General features: G+C 42.3%; 1 protein-coding gene across 2 annotated transcripts in view; it reads right to left on the minus strand.

Annotated features, from left to right (window-relative positions):
- The window catches only part of Vcl (vinculin), a 106,226-nt gene that overhangs the window by 66,832 nt on the left and 13,042 nt on the right, over positions 1-26,352 (minus strand). For both annotated transcript variants that reach the window (XM_028879762.2, XM_028879761.2), the window contains exon 2: positions 6,030-6,100. In XM_028879762.2, the coding sequence (XP_028735595.1) occupies positions 6,030-6,100 (71 nt within the window). The remainder of the gene's footprint in view (positions 1-6,029; positions 6,101-26,352) is intronic.

Consider the following 26,352-nt stretch of genomic DNA (forward strand, 5'->3'; position numbering starts at 1 on the left):
TCAGGAACAGGATTTTAGGCCAGCTTCGGCTACTTATCCAACTCCAGGTAAACCTAGTCCACATGAGACCCCACCTCAAAAGTGAGAGCTGATTTTAAATGGGCAGAATATCAACATTGGTATTCTCAGAATTACATGATAATATATGTATACACATGCCAGTAAATACATGTGAGCTTCTGGGCCCTCTGAGATCTTTTCAATCTTTTGATTATTCTGTAGACAATGGAAACAGAATGCATGCCTAATGTTTTATTTGCTCACTTCTCAATCATCTGGGGTAAAGTAAACCAAAGATTTAACCCATGTCTACCTATTTAGAACTTGTCTACAAGTTAAATAAGACAACTCTCTTACTCCTGAGAAGTCTGAAAGCTTCACAGATTATTTTAAGGGAGTCAGTCCGAAACAGCAGTGCACAGCTATGTCCAACACAGCAAGTCCAAAGGGGAGCCATTTCAAATGAGAGTGCTTGCTTGCTCCGGGTCAAAAATGCAGTGAGGCAGCTGGCAGACACGACCTCACAAAACTTGAACATCCAGCTGAAGAGACAAAAGTCTTCTTATAATAGCAATGGAAAGGACCACAAAAATCCCAAGTTTAACAACAAACAAACCCTGAAACATCAGAAGCACACAGTAGCCGCAGGCAAACAAGTGGGAGTGAATACTACAATAAAAAAATAATTCTAAAGAAATCAATGATTCTGTGCACTTTAATCAACAAGTGGGTTTAAAATACAAATTACAAGACAATTTTGTTTGCGTTCTCAAGATCAAAAGAAAAGAAAATCTAAATATAAGTGCTGGTAATATAAAACAAAACACTCTTTACCTTGGGCCGAAAAGACCTAAACTAGATCTAAGTATGTTTTAATCACTTTAAAATGTATTCTTTGTACATTAATACAAACTATGTTAAAATCTTACAGGTAGGTGCCGAAATTATGCCAGCTGATAGAGTTTAAGGATGAAAACAAGGTGCTGGGGGTGGGGGGGGCTGATGAATGTGTGGAGCAGAGAGCGCTCTCTCACACAGCTTGTTTTATTCAGCAGGCCTAGACATCCCAGGATGTTTCAAAGACAATCCACAATGGAAAATCAATCCAAGCTTTGACAGTTACCAACAGGCTGTTCGGAGCAGCAATAAGGCACAGGGTGACACTTCCCAGTCCCAGTGTGGCAGCATTTGCCTGCCAGCAGAAAATGTGCACTCTGCTCCCTTCAGGGAGTTCATACACAGACCACAGTGATGCCCCGAGAACACTGGAGTTCATACACAGACCACAGTGATGCCCCGAGAACACTGGAGTTCATACACAGACCACAGTGATGCCCTGAGAACACTGGGGTTCATACACAGACCACAGTGATGCCCTGAGAACACTGGAGTTCATACACAGACCACAGTGATGCCCTGAGAACACTGGAGTTCATACACAGACCACAGTGATGCCCCGAGAACACTGGAGTTCATACACAGACCACAGTGATGCCCTGAGAACACTGGAGTTCATACACAGATCACAGTGATACCCTGAGAACACTGGAGTTCATACACAGACCACAGTGATGCCCTGAGAACACTGGAGTTCATACACAGACCACAGTGATGCCCGAGAACACTGGAGTTCATACACAGACCACAGTGATGCCCTGAGAACACTGGAGTTCATACACAGACCACAGTGATGCCCTGAGAACACTGGAGTTCATACACAGACCACAGTGATGCCCTGAGAATACTGGAGTTCATACACAGACCACAGTGATGCCCCGAGAACACTGGAGTTCATACACAGACCACAGTGATGCCCTGAGAATACTGGAGTTCATACACAGACCACAGTGATGCCCTGAGAATACTGGAGTTCATACACAGACCACAGTGATACCCTGAGAACACTGAGGCACTAAACAGCCTTAGACAAGGCCCAGGACTAACTTCCTTTCTGTTTCTGTTCTACTACAGAAATAGAAGTGAACTTTCTACTTGGGAGGCAGAGGCAGGTGGATCTCCATGAGCTTGAGGCCAGTGTGGTCTACAAAACGAGTTCCAGGACAGTCAGGGCTATACCGTAAAACAGTGTCTCAAAAAACTAAAAAAAAAAAAAAAAAAACTAAAAAAAAAAATAATAATGTTCTACTATATTCTACAAAGGCATTTTTTCCCAAGGTGTGCTGGCTGGTCTTATATCAACCTGACATGTAAAATGAGTTATCTGAAAGAAGGGAAAATCAATTGAGAAAAGCTTCCATAAGATCCAGCTGTAAGGCATTTTCTTAATTAGTGATCAATGGGAGATGATGCCGCCCATTGTGAGAGGAGCCAGCCCTGGGCTGGTTGTCCTGGATTCTATTAGAAAGCAGGCTGAGTAGGCCGTGGAGAGCAAGCCAGTAAGCAGCACTCCTCTATGGCCTCTGCACCAGCTCCTGCCTCCAGGTTCCTGCCTGTGTGAGTCCTGTCCTGACTTCCTTCGGTGCGTGATGTGGAAGTGTGAGCTGAACAGACCCTTTCCTCCCCAGCTTGCGTTTTGGTCATGGTGTTTCCTTGCAGCACCAGAAACCCTAACTAGAACACTAGGCAGATTTTTATAAACATTTCTCACCTATGAAGAATCAGCGTGAAGCAAGTCCACACTGACAAAAAGTGAATCTGGCCAGTTGGACACACAACTTACTCTCCTTCATTTTAGCACTGACACCTAGTATCCATTCTGAATCGAGCTATGAATCTTGCTGAAAAACCACTTTCATGCTGTCGTCCTGTGGCTCAAAAACTGCAAAGCTTCTTCTTCTCTGCCAGCTCTAAATTCCCCAGCCAGGCTTTCATGGACCACCATCCTGGGCCCAACCGTCCTCACTAGACTTCCTTTCCTGCCACCTCCACCGTTACCAATCTTCTTCTCCACGACACATCCACCACTTATTACATCCAGAGTAATCTGCCTTCTCTACCTCTCTTCTCCCAAGTCTCAGGTCGTACATGACACCTCCTTCTACTATTCACGCCTACACTGACAGTTCTTTTTATGAAGTCCATTTGTATCACAGCTCCTGAACTTGAAAGTTCTCAAAATATCTCCACTTCTGTTTCCCTTTGACACACAGGGGGAAATAAAAACCTGTAATCCAACTAGTTGCTCAGGAAGGAGAGGAAGAAGAATATTGAATTAAAAGCCAGCAGAGCTTCATGTGAGATTGCTCCCGTGTGTGTGTGTGTGTGTGTGTGTGTGTGTGTGTGTGTGTGTGTGTCTGGAACTATGTGCAATTCCCAGGTATAAAGGCTGTAAGTCCACTCATTCCCCTTCCAGTAAAGGAATCATATAAAAAACAAAATAGTGAATTACACTTCAGTGAGTGTATAAGAAAAACAACAACAAAAACAGTAAGTAGTGATGAGAGGGATGTGTGGCTGAATTCATTTTCTGCTTCCCAATCACACCTGCTCCTACCTCCTGGAGTTTCATATTTGTTTTGATTTTACGTATATGGGTGTTCTGTCTGTACATCCCTCTGTGCACTCTACGCACAATGCTGCCTGGTGCCTTTGGGAGCCAGAAGAGTCTCTAATGCCCTAGAACTGGAGTTACAGGTGGTTGTGAGCTACCATGTGGGTGCTGGGAAAAGAAGAAGAAGAAAAGAAGAAGGAGGAGGAGGAGGAGGAGGAGGAGGAGGAGGAAGAAGAGGAAGAAGAGGAAGAAGAGGAAGAAGAGGAAGAAGAAGAAGAAGAAGAAGAAGAAGAAGAAGAAAAGAAGAAGAAGAAGAAGAAGAAGAAGAAGAAGAAGAAGAAGAAGAAAGAAGAAGAAGAAGAAGAAGAAGGAAGAAGAAGAAGAAGAAGAAGAAGGAAGAAGAAGAAGAAGAAGAAGAAGAAGAAGAAGAAGAAGAAGAAGAAGAAGAAGAAGAAGAAGAAGAAGAAAGAAGAAGAAGAAGAAAGAAGAAGAAGGGCAGCCAGTGCTCTTACCTGCTAAACCATCTCTCTAGCCCTCAATATTTTTTTAAGCACAGTTACTGGTAAATTTTGTGGGTTTTGTACTACTAATAAACTACTTATAATATCTTTCACAGGGAATTTTTCACTGTATCCTGGTAAGAACTGCTATTCTCTGTAGCAAAGAACATGCTAGACAAATAGAAGGCAATCCATAATTAACCAATGAGTGTATCTAAACCATTAATCAATCACTTACATATAAATATTAATTAGTGCTCAGCTGCTGATGATGATTGATGAAAATAAAATATAACATGGAATGAAAGAGCTGTCATGCCTGCTGACAGTTTCTAAAGGACAGGTGACTTCTCAAGAGGTGAGTCATACTTTAGCATGCACGTCACGGCTGCGGCCCTCCCAAAGTGTATGAGGCCCAACACGATTCCTACGGCAGCTATCTATCTACATAGCCTTGTGCAGCAGTGTGGCTATGATTCCAATCTTGGTAAACTTGGTGAACGGTGAGCTTATTTTCTAACGTGGTCAGAGGCCAGGTAACTTGTTCCACCCACAAGAAAGACCTGCTGTGTCATGCAAATCTTGTTGTGTACAAAAATGTCTTTGTTTTTTGGCTTTGCTCTGGTTTTGTTTTTTTCTGAAACAGGGTCTCACTATGTAGCCCTGGCTGTCCCAGAACTCCCTATATAGACCAGACTGACCCCGAACTCATAAATATCTGCCTGCCTCTGCCTCCTGAATGCTGAGATTAAGTATGTTTGCCACCACGCCCTACCTTTAAATGGTTCTTTTACAAAAAGGAATGCCCTGAACCCTGCAAGTCCCTCAATGCCAAATACAATTTAAACCCAGGTTGAGTATTCCATATCTAAAATGCTTGAGATCAGAAATAGTTCTTCTCTTAAGGGTTGTTTGTTTCTTTGTTTTAAACTGGAAGTGTTCAACCTGTGTGTCACTTTTAACTAATATTAAACTCACTTTGCAATGTTCCCTGAATTGACAGTCACATAAGCCAGTGATTTGATTTTGAGACTTACTCCAAACCCTGAAATGGCATATCCTTCCTTCCCTGAAAGCTCTTTAAATACAGACAAAATAGTTCGAGTAGGAACCTACCCCTGGCCGAGAATTCTTTGTCTTCTGCTGCCTTGGCATCCTCACATTCTAGAAAGTGAAGCTAAGAGTAAACTTCTAAAACTTAGTCCCTTCCTTGTGCTGACTAAGAAGCGGTCACTATTCAGATCCACACACCGCAGACTACAAAGGAAGCTTAGGTCAGTAATGCCCTAGAAACATCCAAACACCAACCAAATAGCCCCAAAGAATGGCCTACTCAACAATTCCAAGGATGTAATTAATTGCTTCCATCTGTTTCCCTCTGTCCCTTCCCCTCCAAGCCAAGACATCTATTTTCTGCTTCCTTACATCCTAAAGAAAAGCAAGAAAAACATAACCTTACTGTTCTAAATTTTAGTGTATTTTCTTGCCTCCAGAGTTGACAACGACATTCATCTTATTTGGGCTTTAAGCTACAATAAAATCTCAGTGTAGCTAATTAAGTGATACACTTTTTAAATAAACTGGTCAATATTTTTCAGTTGATCATACAAACACTGGCTTTTCTCGTGTTCTCATGGAGAACAAGGGTTTTGCCTCCTGGTACAATAAAGGTTCAAACCTCTGGACTTTAGCCTCTGATTAACCTTACAGGAGTAACTGTTTCACTGAAATATAGACAATGATGACTTTCTAATTCTATCCTTCCTTCCATATTTATTGAATCCCAGTCTCCTCATCAAATAGGGCTATGGAGCTACTCTGAAAAAAAAAAAAAAAGTTTATAAAAGAAGAGTAGGAGAAAAGACTAATTATTGCTCCTCCAAGGGTCATCCATGAAAAAAAAATGGGGGGGGCCTCTTTTCTTTAGGATTTATTTTATTTTTGACTTCCACATACACATGAACACATGTGCATGAAGACACACATACACACACACACCAGAAGTAGCTCTTGGAATCAATTTACTTTTTCTGACAAGAGTATTATTCTATTTAATAACAAATGCTTCAGTTACTCACTTAATAAATGCTGGTGGCATGTCTCTCTTCAAAATCTGATCCTCGGTGGTCTGAACTGTCTCTTTTCCGACCTACAAGAGGAAGACATGAGTCAAGCTTAAGTTCTCAGACTGTCAGTACACTGCACTTACGCATGTCTCAAACATACGTTAACATGTTGAGTCCAGGTATGGCAGCATACACCTGCAATCCCATCACTCAAGAGGCTGAGGCAAGACTATTACCAGTTTGAGGCCAGCCTGGACAGAGAGTACCAGTCAAAACAACAACACCACAACAAATAACCCTCCATAATCTACATCATAATTTTTGGATTTTCAATTATTAAGATCAATCAAACCAGGCGTGGTAGCGCACATCTATAACCCCAATACTTAGGAGAGGGATACAGAAGGATCAGGAATCCACATAGTAAGTACAAAGCCAGTCTAGGGTGCATGAGAACTTGTCTCAAAGAGGGAGAAAAAGGATTGTCCCCTTGACACGTTTTCACAATATAATTAGAAAACAATATGAAGTTAGCACATCTCTAGAGTATCTTGGGGGCATCACTAAAAATAGTGAGAGAATGGAGAAACCTGTTGAAAATACACATGCATATGCTACACTGGAGAAACATCTCTAAAGGGTCACATAAAGTGCACAGCTTATGCAGACTAAAATGAACATACAAAATATTATGTACACAAATATACATGGGGAAGGGAGAAGGGAAGGGAGAGACTGGAAGAAATATCTGATGAAATTCTGACTCTGATACTAGAAATCAAACAAGAAAACATGCAACTTTGATAGTAACACATACATGTACATATGTTTATATGTATGTGTGTGTGTGTGTGCGCGTGTAAACCTGAAAATAATATGCTTTTCCAGAATTAAAGAACAACTTGATGCTGGGCGGTGGTGGCACACGCCTTTAATCCCAGCACTCGGGAGGCAGAGGCAGGCAGATCTCTGTGAGTTCGAGGCCAGCCCAGTCTACAGAGCGAGATCCAGGACAGGCTCCAAAACTACACAGAGAAACCCTGTCTCGAAAAACCAAAAAAAAAAAATTCTTGAAAAGAAATAATATACACTTTTGAATGCCAACAATGTAATAGACAGTTCCACACTCAGCAAGTAGTAATGTAAACTTGCACATTCCCTTTTGGCATTTGCTTCTGTATCTTATGAAACATAAAAATTGTCCCAACTAAGAACTCCAAATTAAGAGTATCTTATGAAACATAAAAATTGTCCCAACTAAGAACTCCAAATTAAGAGACCAGACCTTACCAGCAGTTATCACCAAATGTGATAATTACAATATTCACAAAAGTATTCACCGAACAGAAACAGTTAAGCAAATTAAGGCACACCTTAATTTGGAGGGAGGCCAATACGGTTATAGACTTGGTGTTGTGGGAAAATACTTCTGACCTCCTACTTCACTTAAAGGAACCACGGCTAGGTATGGTAGCTCACGCCTGTCATCTCAGCCATCAGGAAGGTGACAAGTGCATACCCTCCTGGGCTACGGAGTGAGCTCCTGGCTAATCTAAAAATCACAAAACAGGTCTGCAGCTGTGGCTCAGTGTTAAAGCACTGGGCTGGTGCATACGAGGTCTCAGGTTCAATTCCCAGCTCAGAAAAAAAGAAATTCAACATTTTTTAAATATAATTTTTAGGTCGTTAATTGCAAGAGGCAAACAATGTGCCCAGCATAAATCTACTTAGGTATGCTCAGTAACAAAGTTAAACCACATTACAGTACAGAAATGTGAAATTTCTTAGGCCCTCATTAAGGAGCATCTTAATCTTACTTAGCCATTTAACTTTTGAGTTTAAAGAAAAAAAAGTGAAGCTCGGCGGTGGTGGCACACGCCTTTAATTCTAGCACTTAGGAGGCAGAGGCAGGCAGATCTCTCTGAGTTCGAGGCCGGCCTGGTCTACACAGTGAGTTTCAGAACAGTCAGGACTACACAGAGAAACCCTGTCTGGAGGGAGAAAAAAAAAGCTGAAAAAAGTGAGCAAGAAAAATCCCTTAATGCACAATAAATCAGCTAAAGAAAAAGCTACAATAAACTATTCTTTGGGAATACAAGTCATGCATAAATTACTGAAGACAAGTTTTTTTTCTCTATCAAGTTAATAGCTCAGAAAAAGCATCACACAGTGCTATGTAAGAGCCAGCGCTTCTGTAGACAATAGACTGTCTGTAGCATAATAAAAGCCTTTCAAATCAGCAGCTGGTTTTAGAGTTTCTCAGATCAAATATGACAGACTATTTCCAGATGTGTTGTTCACTGCTTGCCAGCTGAAAACAGCCATTCAAAAAGCTGTGGGCCATGATTCCAGGAAGTAAAAGACAAAGTTCAAGCATGACGTCACTGGTTCATACTCAGTATAATGGAGTTGAAGGAATATTCAGTGTTGGCACATGGAGATTCCTTTAATGTACGCGCAGGGAGCAGGGGACAGAGAAACGGACTATGGAAGAGGGAGGAGAAAAACCACACATCAGACACTGCTCCAGGTACTAAAGATGAAGCAGACAGTAGGTTTCCTGCCTCTGTGGAACTTACATTCAAGTAGGGTCAGACAGACAGCCACAAATAAATAGGCTGAGGATGTGCCTCGGTTGGTAGAGTGCCTGCCTTGCATGCTGGAAACCCTGGGTTAGATCCTCAGCACAGCATAACCCAGGAGTGCTGGGATACTCTAGATACAGATATACATGGCACATAGATATATACACACAGGCAAACTACACTCGCGCACATAAAATAACATTTTAAAAATAAATAAAAGCAGACAAAACAGTTTGTTCTAAAGAAATAATGCTAGAGCTGAGACTTTGAAGTTAATCTCGTGCTGAAGATCTGGGCCATGCTACTCAGGAGACCAGAGTAGGAAGACGCAAGTTCTGGGCCATCCTGAATACCCTACTGAAACCCTGTGTCAAACACACAAACCTGTTCTACCTAGTCTCCTTGTCTGCTCTGTTGTATTTTCATTTTAAAAACAAACAAACAAACATGGGTGCTATAGAAACTGGCTGCACGGTCACGGGGAGACTGGAGGAAATGTATTTCCTGTCATCTCTTGCTTGGTGGCTTCAAATCTCAAAGTTTTTTCTTTGGTTTTCCTAGAAAGGCTTTGTCAGTTGTTCACAGATCAGGAGATACCATTATGGCCCTTTCTGCCCTTGGAAATTGGCTTCTTTGGCTGCGCTGGACTGCATGATGCTTATTTAACAGAACACTGAACTGTTGAGAAGTAGAACGGAGGAGGACAGCCCTGAAGTAGACCTGCAGGTCAAGGCAGCCCAACTCTGTCTTCTCTAGATGGTTTCCTTAGCTGACGCCAGTCCAACCGGTCTTTCTGATTCAGTAAACCATATCCTCAAAAACATCTGACTGAACCCTTGCCTGGGCTCATTTTTCTGGTTGAGCTATGCAACCCTTTTCTTCTCCACCTCAACGCTAAGTTTCAGGTCTAGCTCTTTCTTTTGTAAAGAGATCATTTGGTAAGGACATAAAAAAGGTTGATGAGTAACTTAAGAATGAGTTAATAGGAAGAGTTGGGAGACAAGCTCAGCTTTCGAAGATTGATGTTCAGTGTTTATAAGTGCAGTTTTAGAAGATTTAAGATTCCCCACAGGTCAGTGATGTATCTCACACCTCTACAGCTCACCGAAACACCTGGCCTGCTAAGCCAAAGGCTGATACATGACAGAATATGCCCCCTCGTTTATTGTTCCATTATTAGCTAATAAAAGTCTGTGGCCTCAGCTAACTGATTAAATTACTTTTCCTTTAATTGCTTCTTCCACCACCGTGACCTAAGTGCCTTCAGGGGCTGGAGAGATGGTTCAGTGATTAAGAGCACTGTCTGCTCATCCAAAGGACCTAAGTTCACATTCCAGCATCCTTGTCAACAATTTCACAACCACCTGTGACTCCAGCTCCAGAGGATCCAATTCCCTCCTGGTCTCTTGCTGAGACACACCACACACACACACACACACACACACACACACACACACACACACACATACACACACACAAGTGCACGCATGCACGCGTGCACACACACCACCACCACCACCACCACCACCACCACCATCATCATCATAAAATAGAGCTTTTAATTCGTGTTAAAAATGCAGCAATAAAGTTGGTAAACTTTTAATGAACTCTAATAATTTATTAATAATGAAAATATTAAGGTGAATGAATTATTTCTGGACTACAATATTTGCTGTTCTTCCAGAGGATCTGAGTTCAATTTCCAGGACCCATATCAGGTGGCTCACAACTACTTGTAACTCCAGCTCCGGGTGTCTCCAACACCTGGCCTCTGGGTAGACCTGCATTTGTGCACTTACCCACACACACACAGAGACACATATACACAACCAAAAATCATTTCTAAAATGTAAATGCAGAGCAAATATGAGCAAATACTTCCTACATAAAGTTCTGAGCAAGTTGTCTGGTCACTATTTTAAAATAACTTTAACTTTCTGGTCACTAACTTTATAGTGAACTCTCGTTTTCACTACCAAATTTTGAGAGATTTGTCCACTGCCAGGCACTGTTCTTAAGACCTGATTTATAATCAATCCAATGATCAGATGCTCCCTGCCAACTATGTGTCACCTAGGTGGTAGGAAGAGACAAAGGAACAACACATCCTTGGCCATATAAACTGAACTAGTGATAGTGAATGAGAAACAGGCCTGGGAGCAGCTTCAGGGGACTTGGCAGGAAGCCTTGTTTCTTCTGAAAGCTCTTAAAGGAAGTTGTTCTGTAATTTAAATATCTTTTGTTCAATATGTGACTTTCTGCTCAAAAGTTCTGTATAAGAAAGCTTTTGTCTTCTGATATTGTTATTATTACTCTTTTCATCACAACCTACTCAAGTTCAGAAATGTAGGATGATTGGTTTCCTTCCAGGAAAATAAAAAGGGAGGGGTGGCTGACCAAGTCACTACCTAGACTAAAAAATATGTTAATACAAATGTCTCCCTTAGCTCCAGTAGATATAAGAAAATGGTTATGAAAAAACACAGCAGAGAGGATTCTTCGTATTACCAATCTGTATACTATAAGTATTACTACAGTACTTTACAAAAGGTGGCAAGGTGGCAGGCATGGTGGTCGTAACCTTTAATGAGGCAGGAGGACTGTGAGGTAAGAATCCAGCCTGTGCTACACAGTGAGACAATGTTTAGACAACAGGTTTCCTCCCTCCCTCCCTCCCTCCCTCCCTCCCTTCCTTTTAATACAAGGTCTCACTATGTAGCTCTGGCTGGCCTAGAACTCACTATAACAATTAGGATGACCTTGAGAGCAGGGTGACCTTGGTATCACAGAGATGCGCCCCCCTCCCACTCTACTGCTGGAGTGCTGGAATTAAGGGTGTGCACCACCATACTCAGCTAGACAATAGGATCTTAATTTAATATAAGCCTTTACATTGCCACCACCCACAAGGCCAATCATTCCCGACCGACCAGTCACAACCAACCAGCAGCATATGGCTGGAGAAAAGACTGCAGATGAGAAGATGCATCTACATGACACTTGCTCCATGTAGAGGAGGGGAAAGAAATCTAGGGTGAAGTGCTTGCTCCTGGCTCAAGGGTCCACGTCAACAGGAACAGAGAGAAAGCCAGAGCTTGGAGGGAAAGGACTGTTCAGATGGCACTGTTTACCTGGGCTGGAGAAGGGATTTGAAAGTGACAGTGAGGTGTCTCTAGAAGCCACAAGAAAATCAGTGAAGTCAAGAGCCAACAACACTAACAGTTAACGGTTAGTACAGACAGGTATGGAGACTCCTACCTGCCATCCCAGAACTCACGGGGCCAAGGCAAGAGAACTACCTGTTGCATGTGAGGCTAGTCTGAGTCTCAGAGAAAGACTCAGTCTCAGAAAAAAAACTGTTAAAGGCCGTGGGCAAGCAATATTTTCATTTATCCGTCCTTCCTACTATGAGATGCTCCACAGCGTCTGAAACTATGGGAGAATTTTCACATTAACAAGTAATTCTGACCTCTCGGCTTCCTTGAAAATTAGAAAAATCTGACTATGTTAAGTCATATTTCCACAAGACAATAAACTAGAGATGGTGATAACTTATCAGGGCCTATACTGTTCTACCACAGTCCTCCTAACTCCTTGGTTGACCTGTTTCACTCATTAACTATTTGGCTGCTGCTGTGTTCGCTAACTTTAACAAACAAGATTCCATTTCAATCAGTACAGTGCACTAGACTAGCTCCCTAATATCATGAACTTCACCTAAAACGCCTATTGCACTAATCATGAAACATTCCATTGTCCCCCAATTATGTATCTATGCACATGAAAAAAGTTAGACTAGAGAAAGGCACATTATGGAAAGCAGAATTTCTTTTATTTTCTTGTTAATACTTTTCTGTACATTGCAGATTTGGGGGAGAAGGGGGGAGTATGTATTGCCTTCCTAATCAGAAAATTCCAAAGTGTTGGCCAGGCATGATGGCACACGCCTATAATCTCAGCACTCGGAGGTTAGGACAAGAGGATTGTAGTCTAAGGCTAGCCTGGAATACAAAGAGAGTTCAAGGCTATATAGAGAGTTTGAGGCCAGCATGGCACACATGGTGATACTTTGTCTTAAAAAAACAAAACAGAAAATAAATGCATACTTTATCAACAATATCCCTTAACACATAACAATTTATAAAATATGAGAAACTATCAGTGTTGAAAGTTTCCACTTCTAACCAGTTTCAATAAGCTAATGTCTATGTGCACAAATAAGACCAGGCATGCGAGTCAAACGGTGAACAGGTGAACAATGTTAACCGCAAGTTCTAATGTCAAACGAGCTCATCCAACACCAGTTTCCTGGCGCTCAAGCTAGGCCGCCTTGGCAGCAGCTGTTTATTCTAACCCAACAACTGAGTCTGACTGCATTCATTAAGGATAGATAAATGTTAGCAGAGCCCTCTCTTAAAAAACACTGTGAATGGGCTTCCAAAGTGCAAAGGCTTCCACGTGCAAATACTCCGTCCTCTCTCTCAACTTCCATCGGCTTTACAACCACTCACAGCTGTCTTTGGACAGCCCCCAAGTTAACAGGAAAATAGGCCGTAAGTACAGGCCAGTACCTTCCTCACCACCCACTTTCCTCCCAGTTCCCTCAGAGAAGCACAAGCTAGGCCCCTTCCACTTCATGGACTGGGAACTGGAGGGTAAAAAGGGATACAGCAGTCTGTTCCAGATACCTCATTTTACAGACGGAGCTCTGGGGCCAGAGTACCTGCCTAGCATGTGCAAGGTTCTGCATTCAACCCCCAGGAGAAAGAGAAGAGGCAGGGAGGGAGGGAGGGAGGGAGGGAGGGAGGGAGGGGAACAATGTTAGCAAAGGTTATTTCTCTTAAGAAAGTGAAGAGGCCCGCCAAATACTAAAGTGGTTTTAATGCTGATTTCAAACACACCTAAGTGAATTCTAGATCTCCAACTCCCAGGTTTAGTCCTACCTCTAATGATGATAAACCAAGCATTAACCATAGGAAAACAAAAAAGAATGGCTTTTTGTTTGTTTGGGGTTTGGGTATTAAAAAGATTACTTAAAAGGAAAACTCAGTAGGATCCCAAATGGTTGTGATTAAGTAACCATTGCATATTCATAAATACTGAGGAGGTAGGAAAGACCTTTGGATGACCTGAATGTAATCTTTAATAAATGTTTCAAGTAGAGTGCAAATTCCTTAGGGAAGTGGTGACTTCAGGTCTAAGAATGGTTTGTCCCTCACAGCCATGACACACAGCGACTGGCACAGACTAAGAGCTCAGAAACCAGCTGCTCACTGAAATAGGAAAAATGATTAAAACAAGTAGCCATGCCTGTTAGTATTTAACCCTATTAACCTCATGCCTGCCCACACTCCTTAATTCCTCCACTCCTAATTTTTGTACAACTAAGAAAACCTGTATTTTCACTTCTTCTTCAATATACCTAGAAACTAACATTCTATAACTGTATTAAGATAACCAGGTGGTGGCGCACGCCTTTAATCCCAGCAGAGGCGGAGCCAGGTGGATCTCTGTGAGTTCGAGGCCAGCCTGGTCTACAGAGCGAGATCCGGGACAGGCACCAAAACTACACAGAGAAACCCTGTCTTGAAAAACTAAAAAGATAACCAGATAGGATATGCCACTAAAAAAAATACGAAAATAGAAGAGTAGTGGCGGCGCATGCCTTTAATCCCACACTCAAGAGGCAGAGCCAGGAGGATCTCTGTGAGTTCGAGGCCAGCCTGATCTACCAAACAAGTTCCAGGACAGCCAGGGACCCACAGAGAAACCCTGTCTATGAAAAAAAGAAAGGAAGGAAGGAAGGAAAGGAGGGAGGGAAGGAGGGAAGGAGGGAGGGAGGGAGGGAGGGAGGGAAGGAGAGAGAGAAAAAAGCTAAATATGGCTGAAAGAAATTAGGTTGCCATCACCACCGCTGTGTCTTAGGCACAGTTAAGGAAGAGGAATAATATGCATGAATGTGCCATTAGTGCCTAGTGCCTTAAAACAGCCCAGAAGCCCACCAAAATCAAGTCTCCGGCTTCTTTACTGCTACCCTCTAATCAAACCTGCTTTTCTCAAAAGATTCTCCCACAAAAATTTAAAACATGCTGATTTTTTTCTGCTTTAATAGCAAGAATCACAAACACATTTTTTCCTTAACAGTTTCAGTTCACAAATATGCAAGATTTAAATGACATTGTAGTCTTTGTAGATAAGCCTAGACCTGTAACCACCACCACCAAAACATTTTTCTATGTGGAAAAATAACTCCCAACAGCCACTGTAAGTGAATTTTTGAAGCACAATCCATTTCCATGTTAGGAAGGCTCCATCCTACCCTCCATCCTGGAAAGTAATGCAGAGCAGCAAAAGAGTCTGGCTTTGGAGTGAGGCTGTCCCTGCATTTTCTAGCTGTCTTCAGCTTGTCCTTCAGCCTCAGTCTCCTTATCAATAAATGGGGCTATGTGAGGTAAAGCACACAGAAAACACCAGGAACAGGCCTGGTGGGTAACAGATGCCACTATTCAGTTCCTGTATCTCTCTTTCCAGCCTGCCGTACTCACTGGCCATTTCAGGGGTCTTCCTTGTGCGTGTGCGTGTGCGTGTGCGTGTGCGTGTGCGTGTGTGTGTGTGTGTGTGTCTTTCATTTTTATCCAATTGCTTGGTTTTGGGTTTTTGTTGTTGTTGTTTTGGTTTGGTTTTTGACTTGACAGGGTCTTGCAATGTAGCCCTGGCTGACCTAGAACTGGCTGCGCTGGCCAGGCTAGCATCAAATTTGTGGCATGTTTTCTCCCTCAATCTGTTTACTGCTAGGGTTCCAGGCACACGTGCGCGCACAAAAATATAGATAAATAAATTTAACACAGCACATGCTTTTAAGTCAGGAACTCTTAGTATTTCATTAAATCCTTATAACAGCCATACAGGGTGGACACCACATATTTTCATACTTTACAGGGGAGGGGGATAACGGATTTGTCTAAAATGTTATTCAGATTGTGTTCCTCTAAGTAGATCATGCTCTAATCCTAACTGGAAGAAGGCCCAGGAGACTAGAAGCTGCTATCTATTATTCTATCTCTTTAAGAGACAAAATGGGTTCCAATGACGTTTGATGCTTCCTGAAGTTATTTTTCATGATACTATAATCCTAGAAAAATCTACGGCATGGCAAGAACAGGAAAACTTGAAGTTGACAATGAGTAAATAGGATATAGGATCAGGATAAAATTTGTCTTAGTCAGTGTTCTATTGCTGTGAAGAGACACCATGACCATGGCAACTCTTATAAAGGAAAACGTTTAATGGGGGTGGGTGGCTTATGGTTCAGAGGTTTAGTCGACTATCACCATGGCAGCAGCATGCAGGCAGACATGGTGCTGGGGAAGGAGCCGAGTGTCCCACATCTTGATCCACGGGCAACAGGAAATGAACTGAACCAGGCGTAGCTTGAGTACCACCCCCACAGTGACACACTACCTCCAACAAAGCCACACCTCCTAAGAGTGCCCCTCCCCATAGGCTTATGGAGGCCAATTCCATTCAAACTACAGCACAGTCTGACAACTGCCCTGGTTTCTCTCCTATCAGCTGCAAGGTTTCCACAGGCAAGATCCATCAGGCTCATTTGGGTTTGGTCTCCTTAACTGTTATTCACTTAGGAAACGGCAAGTGAGTAGAGGCTAAGGCTCCCTGGCATCCACGTAAAAGCTGGCGTATGTCTTACAGAGACAGGAGGTATCCCAGGGTTACCCTGGCCAACCAGTCTAGTCAGTCAGTGAGCTCCAGATTTAGCGAAAAGATCCTGCACCCAAAATTAAGGTGTTGAGCTACTAAGAAAGACACCCAGTATCAACTTCCCGCCTCCACCTGCATGCCAGGTGTACACCACAGCCTCCTCTCTCTTCTGGTGCCAAATCTAAAATAGTAACCCAGGGACAAAAGTCTTTAAAAGTCTTTATTAATGCTAAGAGCCATTCTGCTTGCTAACTGGAGATTATTCAGAGTCCTTTTACAATACAATAATTGAATCTGGCTCCAGGCCATAATAAACACTCTGACCCATTAAATCAGGGCCAAATGCAACATTTCACCATTTCTTTGTTAGTGGACAAACAGCACTCAAGCCCCGATTTTTCTCACAAGCAGCCAGAACTCAAAATTCTCTTCTGTAAAATACAGGAATCAAATGACAAGACTGCCAATCAGAATGCTCGAAAAAGAGATTTTCAGGATATCTACACTAAATAAACTCCCAAAGCTGTACCACTTGAAAGCTTTTCTTCTAAGTGTTTTGTTTTAACCAGGGCAGGATGGGGGAGGACAGGGGGCACACATACCAAATGTACCAAACAACATGTAGTGGTCAGAAGACAACTCGGAGGCGTTGATTCTCTCCTGCCACCTTAACGTGGGTCCTGGGGATTGAACTCAGATTATCAGGCTTGCACAGAAGCCCTTTTAACCACTGAGCCATCTCACCCCCCTCTTCTAGGTGTTTGTATTTTTTCACCAAATGTAAACACAATTCAGGGTGACTCCATACAGGCTGAGCACAGACTCGGTTGTAAACACACTGAAAAGTGAAATAAGGGAACAGCACTGCACCTCCAGACCAAACCAGACAAGATGTACTGGTAGGGGAAAAAGCTGCAAGCCACCAGAACAATACTGTTTGGGTTTGTGCCTTCTGTAGAGTGCATTTCATCCCAGCTCCAATATAGCATTGGGCTAGCCAGGAGGAAGACTTATGGGAATATCAAGCTTGTTTCCTTCACTTACAGTACAAAATATCAATACTACACTCTACATATTGAACACTTACTTGTCAAAGATAACTGAACCTATTAAGATATTCCAACCTTACTATCTCAGGTGACTATTCCCTGCTGGGCAAAATGAAGACTGAATTAGGCAGAACTGAGAGAACACTCCATTAGTTTGTTGTTGGTTTTATTTGTTTGTTTGTTTTGGGGGGGGTTAAGTATTAGTGAGCTGAAGAGATGGCTCAGCCATTAAGAGCGCTGGCTGCTCTTTCAGAGGACCCAGGTTCAATACCCAACACCCACAGGGCAGCTCACAACCCTCTGTGACTCCATGCACTTCCAGGGAAGCTGACATCTCTTCTGGCCTCCCCGGGCACAATGCATGCATATAGTACACAGACACACATGCAAATCCTCAATACTGTCTAGACTTCATGGAGGGGGCACAGGGTAGGATCAGCACTAGATTCTGATTATGGTTTCTCCTCTGCCAGAGGAATGTGCTTTATACACACTGTTGATTATGTCTGAGAATACATTTTCTCATTCTTAAAACGAAGCCATTGCATTAGACCCTGAGTCTATTTACAAGTCTCTAAACCTACTTTGTGGTTTGGTAAGATTTTTCTTTTTTGTAAAGGAGACAGAGAGTAAATATTTTAGGCTTCATAGACATATGATGTCACAATTTTTCAACTATCATTTTTAAGTGTAAAAGCAGCCATACAGAATCTGTAAATTAACAGGCATGGGTATATTCCAAATTTGTTTTTTCTTATGGGCACCGAAATTTAAACTTTTTATCATTTCATGTATCATAAGACATTCTTTTAATTTTTTTTTCCAAAAGATTAAAACTGAAAACATAAAAATGAAGCCAGGTGGTGGTGGCCCACACCTTTAATCCCAGCACTCGGGAGGCAGAGGCAGGTGGATCTCTGTGAGTTCGAAGCCAGCCAAGCGAGTTCTACAAAGCGAGTTCCAGGACAGCCAGGGCTGTTACACAGAGAAACCCTGTCTCAGGGGGGGAAGGAAAAAAAGAAAAGAATGAGCTGGCGTTGCACATCTGCAACAGCTGCACCCGGGAAGCTGAGGCAGGAGGACTGCCTAGTGTTCAAAGTTAGCCAAAAACGCAAATGTTAGTCTCAGCTCCTAGACAACAGAAATTTGACAGAGGCTGGTTCACTGAACCCCGTTTTCAATCGAGAAATAAGTTAAGAAAGGGATTGCAGCATGATAGTCCTCAACAGCCAGGAAAAGAAATGCAGGCTGGGAAGGTGGCTAAGAGGTTAGAAGCCCTTGTTCTTGCAGAGGACTGGGGTTAATTCCCAGCACCCACACTGTGGCTCACAACAGCCTATAACTCCAGTTCCAGGGGCTCTGACACCCTCTTCTGGCCTCCCTGGGTACCAGACATGCATGTGGTGCACTTCATCAGGCAGAACACTCATATACATTTTAAAAAAGAAACTAAAAAAAAAAAAAAAATTATATTAAGTTGGAAGACACAATGGAGGAAGTTTAGCAGATTTCTCAGCAGGAAGATGTTGAGATTAGTATTACACTTAAGAAAGATTTACTTGGCAACAATGAGTAGAGAGAGAGGTAAAAAGCCAATTAGCCTAATATAGGCTTTGAGGATACAAAAGAAAAAAAATAAATAAAAACAAGACCAGGAAGATCAGCCAAATGTCATTAAAAAAGAGGAAAAAATGAAGTTTATTTATTTCATTGCTAAGCACGAGTTTAAAGGGTCCATTTCAAGGCAAGAAATATGAGGAAAGAGATATTTCTTTCCCCTTCCTGGAGGAGCATGACTCAGGAGACAGAGGAATCTGCCTTTGGATGGACGCTGAAAACAACCCAGTCTTCTGTACACGTCAAGTACAGTGTAACCCCAAAATGGTGGTCTGGAGATGCAACAGACATTTTAGAGATGATGTGTATTGACTCACAGCATCTTCACATAGGAGACATCACCAATTAGGAAAGAGCATTTATCATGTTTACAATGATACATCATTGCCCTCAGTATTATTAAATCACTCTGCTGGTATGACTTGGAATTTTTATATATATGTTCTTGCTCTGATGGGGAGAACAGAAAAAAGACCGAGAGAGAAAAAAAGAACAGTGAAGCGCCGAAAATGCAGCCAGCTGGATTAAGGTATTAATATCCCACTCAGTGGGGAGTACTAGATGTCTTCTAGAACTCAAAGCTGGATGCTGGGTTGGGGGCCAGAAGAGGGGTGGAAACACATGAACAGTGTAATTCTAACTTGTAAGATGGTTTGATATGAACCAGAGCCAAGTCTTACGGAAACACGCAAAGATTAATTTCAACAGAGTCGCTGAAGAACTGCATGGAGCGGCATGTGTGCTGGCCCCTTCCTAAGGAGAGGAAGTGGGCCAGGCAGTGGGGGTGCGAGAAGCAGAAGGGTGGGGGAAATACTGGACTGTCTTTCTGACTTCACAAGGACATGGGATCACTGTGAGGATAAAAGATGAATAACGTCAGCCGGGCGGTGGTGGCGCACGCCTTTAATCCCAGCACTCGGGAGGCAGAGGCAGGTGGATCTCTATGAGTTCGAGGCCAGCCTGGGCTACCAAGTAAGTTCCAGGAAAGGCGCAAAGCTACACAGGGAAACCCTGTCTCAAAAAAAAAAAAAAAAAAAAAAAGATGAATAACGTCAAGAGAGGAAACAGTCTCATTCTGTTTCCTCTGGATTCAAACTCCTCCTGCCTCCATGTACCTAGTATTGAGATTCTAGGCATGAGCCACCATACCTGGGTTAAAAACATTAATTTATATTACATTAATTTATGTTGTATGTGTGTGCGAACACATGCACAGCCAGAGGATAACTTTCGGGAGTCAGTTCTCTCCTTCCACCATGAGGGACTCAGGAATGAAACTCAGGTTGTCTGGTTTGGTAGCGCCTTTACCTACTGACCGCCACACCAGCTCTAGAAAAAATTTTCACCTTGAAATCCTACTACTCAGTCCTCCCACATTTTAATATAGACTCTTCACATACAACATAACATAGAATGGATTATCCTAAACATATTACCCTATCACTTTTTGCTTAGCATCTTACCAGCACAGATTTGAGTTTAGAATACAGTGCCGTGATTAAAAAACACTATCAACTTCATAGTCAAGTAGCTCTTTAATTTGTAGACTCATTCTTTGAGTTCTTGCTTTAACATGATTATTCCATTAGTTTATGATAAATGTAATGAGTCAGATATAGCAATCGATGATAAGAAAGTAGAGCCATTATAAGATATACTGTAATACAAGTTGTATGAATATGATTTCTCTTCTTACTCTGAATATCTTATATTGAACTATATACTCACCCTTTGGGTGATAATATATAACTGCTGGTTCACTTTGGTTGACCACAGGTTTTTGCTTTTGTTCTTTTTAGATAGAGACTTGCTACGTAGCTCAGGTTAGCCTGGAACTGAAACCTATACGTCATGAAACCATCACAAGCAAGCACCACTGTGCCCACTTCTGCCACGGGGAACTGAAACCTCAGAAAATCAAACTTTGGATGAGAACTTCTGGAGTCCCTTGTGACAGTGACATAATTCATTGATTTTGACCTCAATGGAATAATTCTCAGTCATTTTTTTGTCTTTGCTATTTCAGACAATATAGCAAAGAATGATACGGATGCATCATTCTATGTGTGTGCAAATCCATTACTGGCCTACTTCCTAGAATCGTAACATACCTAGACCTGGAGATTAGACAATGGCGGGATTTCGAGCTGAGATCCAGGGCTTGCTAAGGTGATACTGGTAATGGCATGGGAGATGAATTGGTGATCAGCTAAGCAGAGAGAGGGGAGTTCAGAAAGAAAAAGGGAGCAAATTTAAGAGGCAGTCTTTTTATTACCTTTGGATTCATATTATTCTCCATTTCAGAAACAAACTGGGCTGGAGAGATGGCTCAGAGATAAAGAGCACTTGCTGCTATTATAGAGGACCCTGGTTTGGCTCTCAACAACCATCTGTAATTCTAGTTCCAGGGGTTCTGATGCCCGCTGGCCATGGAGGGGAGATGCAGTGGTGAATGGCTATGATCTAGCACTTGGGAGGCAGAGGTAGGTGCATCAGGAGTTTGAGGCCATAGCGTCCTTGATGACATAGTGAGCTTCAGAAAAACTAAACAACACACAGGCACACACACTTGGAATCTGTAAAGCAAATAAGTTAGCTCCTCCTCTCTTTCTGAGACAAGATATTCCCATAGAGTCTAGGCTCTACTCAATTCACTGTTTAGCCCTGGTTGGCCTTGAACTTGTATGTGCCTAGCTAACAAATGAATTTTAAGAATTATTAACTTGGCCGGGCGGTGGTGGCACACGCCTTTAATCCCAGCACTCGGGAGGCAGAGCCAGGTGAATCTCTGTGAGTTCGAGGCCAGCCTGGGCTACCAAGTGAGTTCCAGGAAAGGCGCAAAGCTACACAGAGAAAGCCTATCTCAAAAAAACTAAAAAAAAAAAAAAAAAAAGAATTATTAACTTATTTGTCCTAGTAAAACACTGTATGGTTTTTACAGGTAAGGGAACTACGGCTAATAGGATTTGAATAATTTGTCCATGTTCATCTCTTGAGTATGTCTTATGGCTATTAAAAACAACGCTGCTATTTCATCATCATTTTAATGCCTTAAGAAATTTGGACTCTGTCCCTGGCGGGTATAAGGTTCTGATGGGCCTGGGCTAGGACAAGCCTCTATCTAATGCTGGAGAGTACACATGTAATCAAAAGTAGGCCAAAGGCCGTTTTTCCAGAATGTGGTGGGAAGACAAGAAGGAAGTCTGTTTTCCTTTAGAGGCTGTCTTTGAGCTGGGAGGGGCTTTGCCTGAGAAATGGGAGACTCCGTTGAGAGTGCACATAGAGCTGAGAGTACAAACGTGTCAGTTAGGAGTAGGGAAGGGTTAGCAATGAGACCGGTAAGGTAGATCAGGCCTGCCAGGGAAGGAACTTTTTTGTCATACACACCAGTCACAAAACAGGAAAGAAAAACCGATTTATGAGTATGTAAACAGCCACTTACTTTAAGACTTAAAAGGTAAAAGGATTAGGGTTAAAATGGCTCTTCTCACTCTGAGTTCTACTACTCGGTTCTTGCCATCCTCAGAGGAAGCCAAGAACACAGGAAACAGTATCTTAGGAGAGCTTTCGGAGAATTTAGATACATGTCCAATACTTCTATCGTCACATTTTGTAGAGCACTTACCAGTACTATAGAACTTCCTTTCCTTTCAAAACTGTCTACTACTGCTGCTCTTGCACTATTGTGGGTGTGCGCCTGCCTGTGTGTACATGCAGTAGCAGGAGGACAACTCTGTGGACTGGCTCTCTCCTCCCATGTTCACATGGGCTCTGATGATGGAACTCAGGCTGTCAGGCTTGCTTGGCAATCTCCTTACTCACCGAGCCATCTTACTGGCCCCTTTTCTCTTTTTAACAGTTACAGAATACAGTACTCCCTCTTCTTCCAGGAGAGATCTGTTCTGAAACCTCTGGTGGATGCTTGAAACCATAGTTAGTGCCGAACTGTATACATACACGTTTGGTAGAGTGCTTGCCTAGAATGCACATAAAACCTGGCGGCGGCGGCGGCGGCGGCACACCACCTTTAATCCCAGCACTCAGAAGGCACAGGCAGGTGGATCTCTGAGTTCGAGGCTAGCCTGCTCTACAGAGTGAGTTACAGGACAGAAAAAAAACAAACAAAATAAACAAAAAGAATGCATAATAAAGCCCTGGATTCAATCCACAGCACGGCAAAAAATTTAAAAAGGCAATATTGCATGATTCCAAAGGCACCAAAAATAGTCAAATTCACTAAGACGAAAAGTAATGGTATGTGCCAGTAGCTGGGAAGAAGAGATGTGGTTTCAGTTGGGAGAGGCATGTTATGGTAATGGTTGTACAACAATGTAAATGCACTTAATATTACGAAACTGTATACGTAAAAATGGTAAAGGATTAAGCATATCTTACCACCACTACAACAAAAATACTCTAAGAACCAAAAATGGGGTTAAAGAGATGGCTCAGGAGGCTCAGTAAAGTGGCTGCCACAAAAGCATGAAAAGCTGAATTTGGATCCCAGCACCCACATAAAAAAAGCTGGGTGTGGCAGCACACCCCTGTAATCAGGAGATCCCTGGAGGCTGCGGCAAGCCATCTTAACTAAATCACGAAGCTCCAGGTTCCCTGAAAGATCGTGTCTCCAAAGGTTAAAGTGGGGAGTCACTGAAGAAGTCACCTCACACCAACCATTGGCTACCACAAGAACGCGCACACACACACACACACACACACACACACACAGGCAGGCGGTGGGGAGAACCAAAAATGTCTACAGTCTCAAAATATTATCCTGACATTTCACGTTTTAAAAGTACGTTGTATTTCAACTATAGTATTACATTCTGTACTCTGAGATGCTTTTGATTAAAACAATACTATCAGTTTTAGTATTAAAGTATGATTAAGGAAAAAGTATCAAAACTGGAGCACCTAACTGCTCTGCAGAGGTCTGAGGTTTGCTTCCCAGAAGCCACATGGCAGCTCACAACCATCTGTAACTCCAGTTCCAGGTGATCCAACACCCTCTTCTGGCCTCCACAGGCACCAGGCACACGTGTGGTGTACAAACATCTATGAAGGCAAAACACTCATACACGTAAAATATTTTTGGTTGTAAGCCTAGCCTTTAATGGCTGAGCCATCTCTCTAGCCCACATAAAATAATAAAAATAAAAATAAATCATTTTTAAAAAGACTTGAAGTTTCTTTTAAGTCTAGAAAACCATTAAAAGACTAGAAATGATGTATGTAACTTCTAAACTGGTAGCTGTTGTCTCCTGAATCACATTAAAAGCCTGTTACTCAAGCCGGGCGGTGGTGGCTCACGCCTTTAATCCCAGCACTTGGGAGGCAGAGCCAGGCGGATCTTTGTGAGTTCGAGGCCAGCCTGGGCTACCAAGTGAGTCCCAGGAAAGGCGCAAAGCTACACAGAGAAACCCTGTCTCGAAAAACCAAAAAAAAAAAAGCCTGTTACTCTTAAAGTTGAGAGGGACTCTGAAGGAAATTCTACCCTCTTTTCAAAGAACAAGAACTATGAAGCTATAGTATAGTAATATAGTATAGTATAGTATAGTATAGTATAGTATTAATATAGTATAGTATCATATCGTATAGTATAGTATAGTATAGTATTAGTACAGTACAGTATAGTACGCAGCACAGTAGGTGTTCACCAGTGTCTGTGCCAGACACTGATGTGATGAATTCTGCTTTTCATAAATGCAGATTGAGCTCTATCTGGAAGCAGATTCCATCTTATTATTTCACCGGGTGGCCTGGCTACCCCTCCAGTTGTTGTTTGTTACTGAAATCTATTTATTGTTACTTATGTATATGTGTCTGTGTGGATGGATACCGCGTGTGCAGGCACCCACAGAGGCCAGAAGGCCATTAGTTCTCCCAGAGCTGGGGTCACGGGTACTTGCGAGCTGCCTGATGACGGTTCTGGGGACTAAACATGGGTCCTCAGAAAAGCAAGAAATGCTCTTAACTGCTAAGCTACTTCTCCAGCCACAGTGTATTTATTTAGAAAACAAGATGGCCCACAATATGGTGGCACCTACCTGTAATCCTAGTGCTTGAGACACACAAGCAGGAGGAGAACAAAGCCATCCTGGACTACATAATATGTTCAAAATCGGCTTGGGCCACAGAAGAGCCTGTTTTGGGGGGGAGGGTTGTTTGTCTGTTTTTTGTTTTTCTTGGTTTTTTTCAAGACAAGGTTTCTCTGTGTAGCTTTGGTGTCTGTCCTGGATCTCGCTCTTTAGACCAGGTTGGCTTCAAACTCACAGAGATCCACCTGCCTCTGCCTCCTGAGTGCTGAGATTAAAAGCCTGAGCCACCACCACCCGGTTTAGAAAACCCTGTCTTAAAAAGAATGTAAGAAAGGGGCTGGACAGATGGCTCAGAGGTAAAGAACACATACTGTTCTTGTAGAGGACCCAACTTGGATTCCTAGTACTCACTTCTAGTAGCACACAACCAGCTCCAGAGCACCAGCACTCAAGTGCAACCACACACAGACAGACAGACAGACAGACAGACAGACAGACACACACACACACACACACACACACACAAGCGTAGTTAAATAAATCATTTTTAAATGAGTGAGAGGGAGAGAAGGGAGGAGAAAAGGAAGAAAGGCAGGACAAGGAGTACTTAGGCTAACAGCTCAAATTCTAAACTCCTGCCTTAAATTGGGAGTGGAATGGAACACCTTTTCCTTGCTATTATTGCCAATCAAAAGACGGCAATTAAAATTTTAAGCAAGGCCCATTCTTACAATTTCAGCCACTTGAGAGACTAAAAGGATTATCTGAAGTTAGGAGTTTGAGACCAGCCTGGGCAACATAGCAAAACCCTATCTCAAAAAGAGAGGGAAGGAGAGAGGAGAAGGCGAGGGAATAGATGGTTAGTATAATGGGTAGAGTTCAGTGGTATAACATTTGCTTAGCAGGTATGAAGCCCTGGGTCTAATCCCCCATCTACCTGCCTCAAAAAAAAAAAAAAAAAAAGGAAGGAAGGAAGGAAGGAAGGAAGGAAGGAAGGAAGAGAGAAAGAAAGAGAAATAGAGAAACTGGAAATCAAAGGTTCAGATACCTAAAGCTGTGATATTTTCCCCACAGTTGGTAAAACTGTATATTCCACAACATATGGAACTCTACTGAAAGCTTTCATTGGCATTTTGCCTTGTTGAATAAAAGCTAGAGCTATGCTCAGGCATTTCAAAAATCAGTCTTTTCACTAGATTAACATTTAAAATGTGACTTAAAATCATTCGAAAGAATATTAGTGATAAAATCTAATACATACTGTGCTCTTAACTATGTGTCAATAATAGTTCTAAACATTTTTATGAACTCATATAATACAATA

The sequence above is a fragment of the Peromyscus leucopus genome, chromosome 9 (genome assembly GCF_004664715.2).
Source record: "Peromyscus leucopus breed LL Stock chromosome 9, UCI_PerLeu_2.1, whole genome shotgun sequence".
NCBI classification, from domain to species: Eukaryota; Metazoa; Chordata; class Mammalia; order Rodentia; family Cricetidae; genus Peromyscus; species Peromyscus leucopus.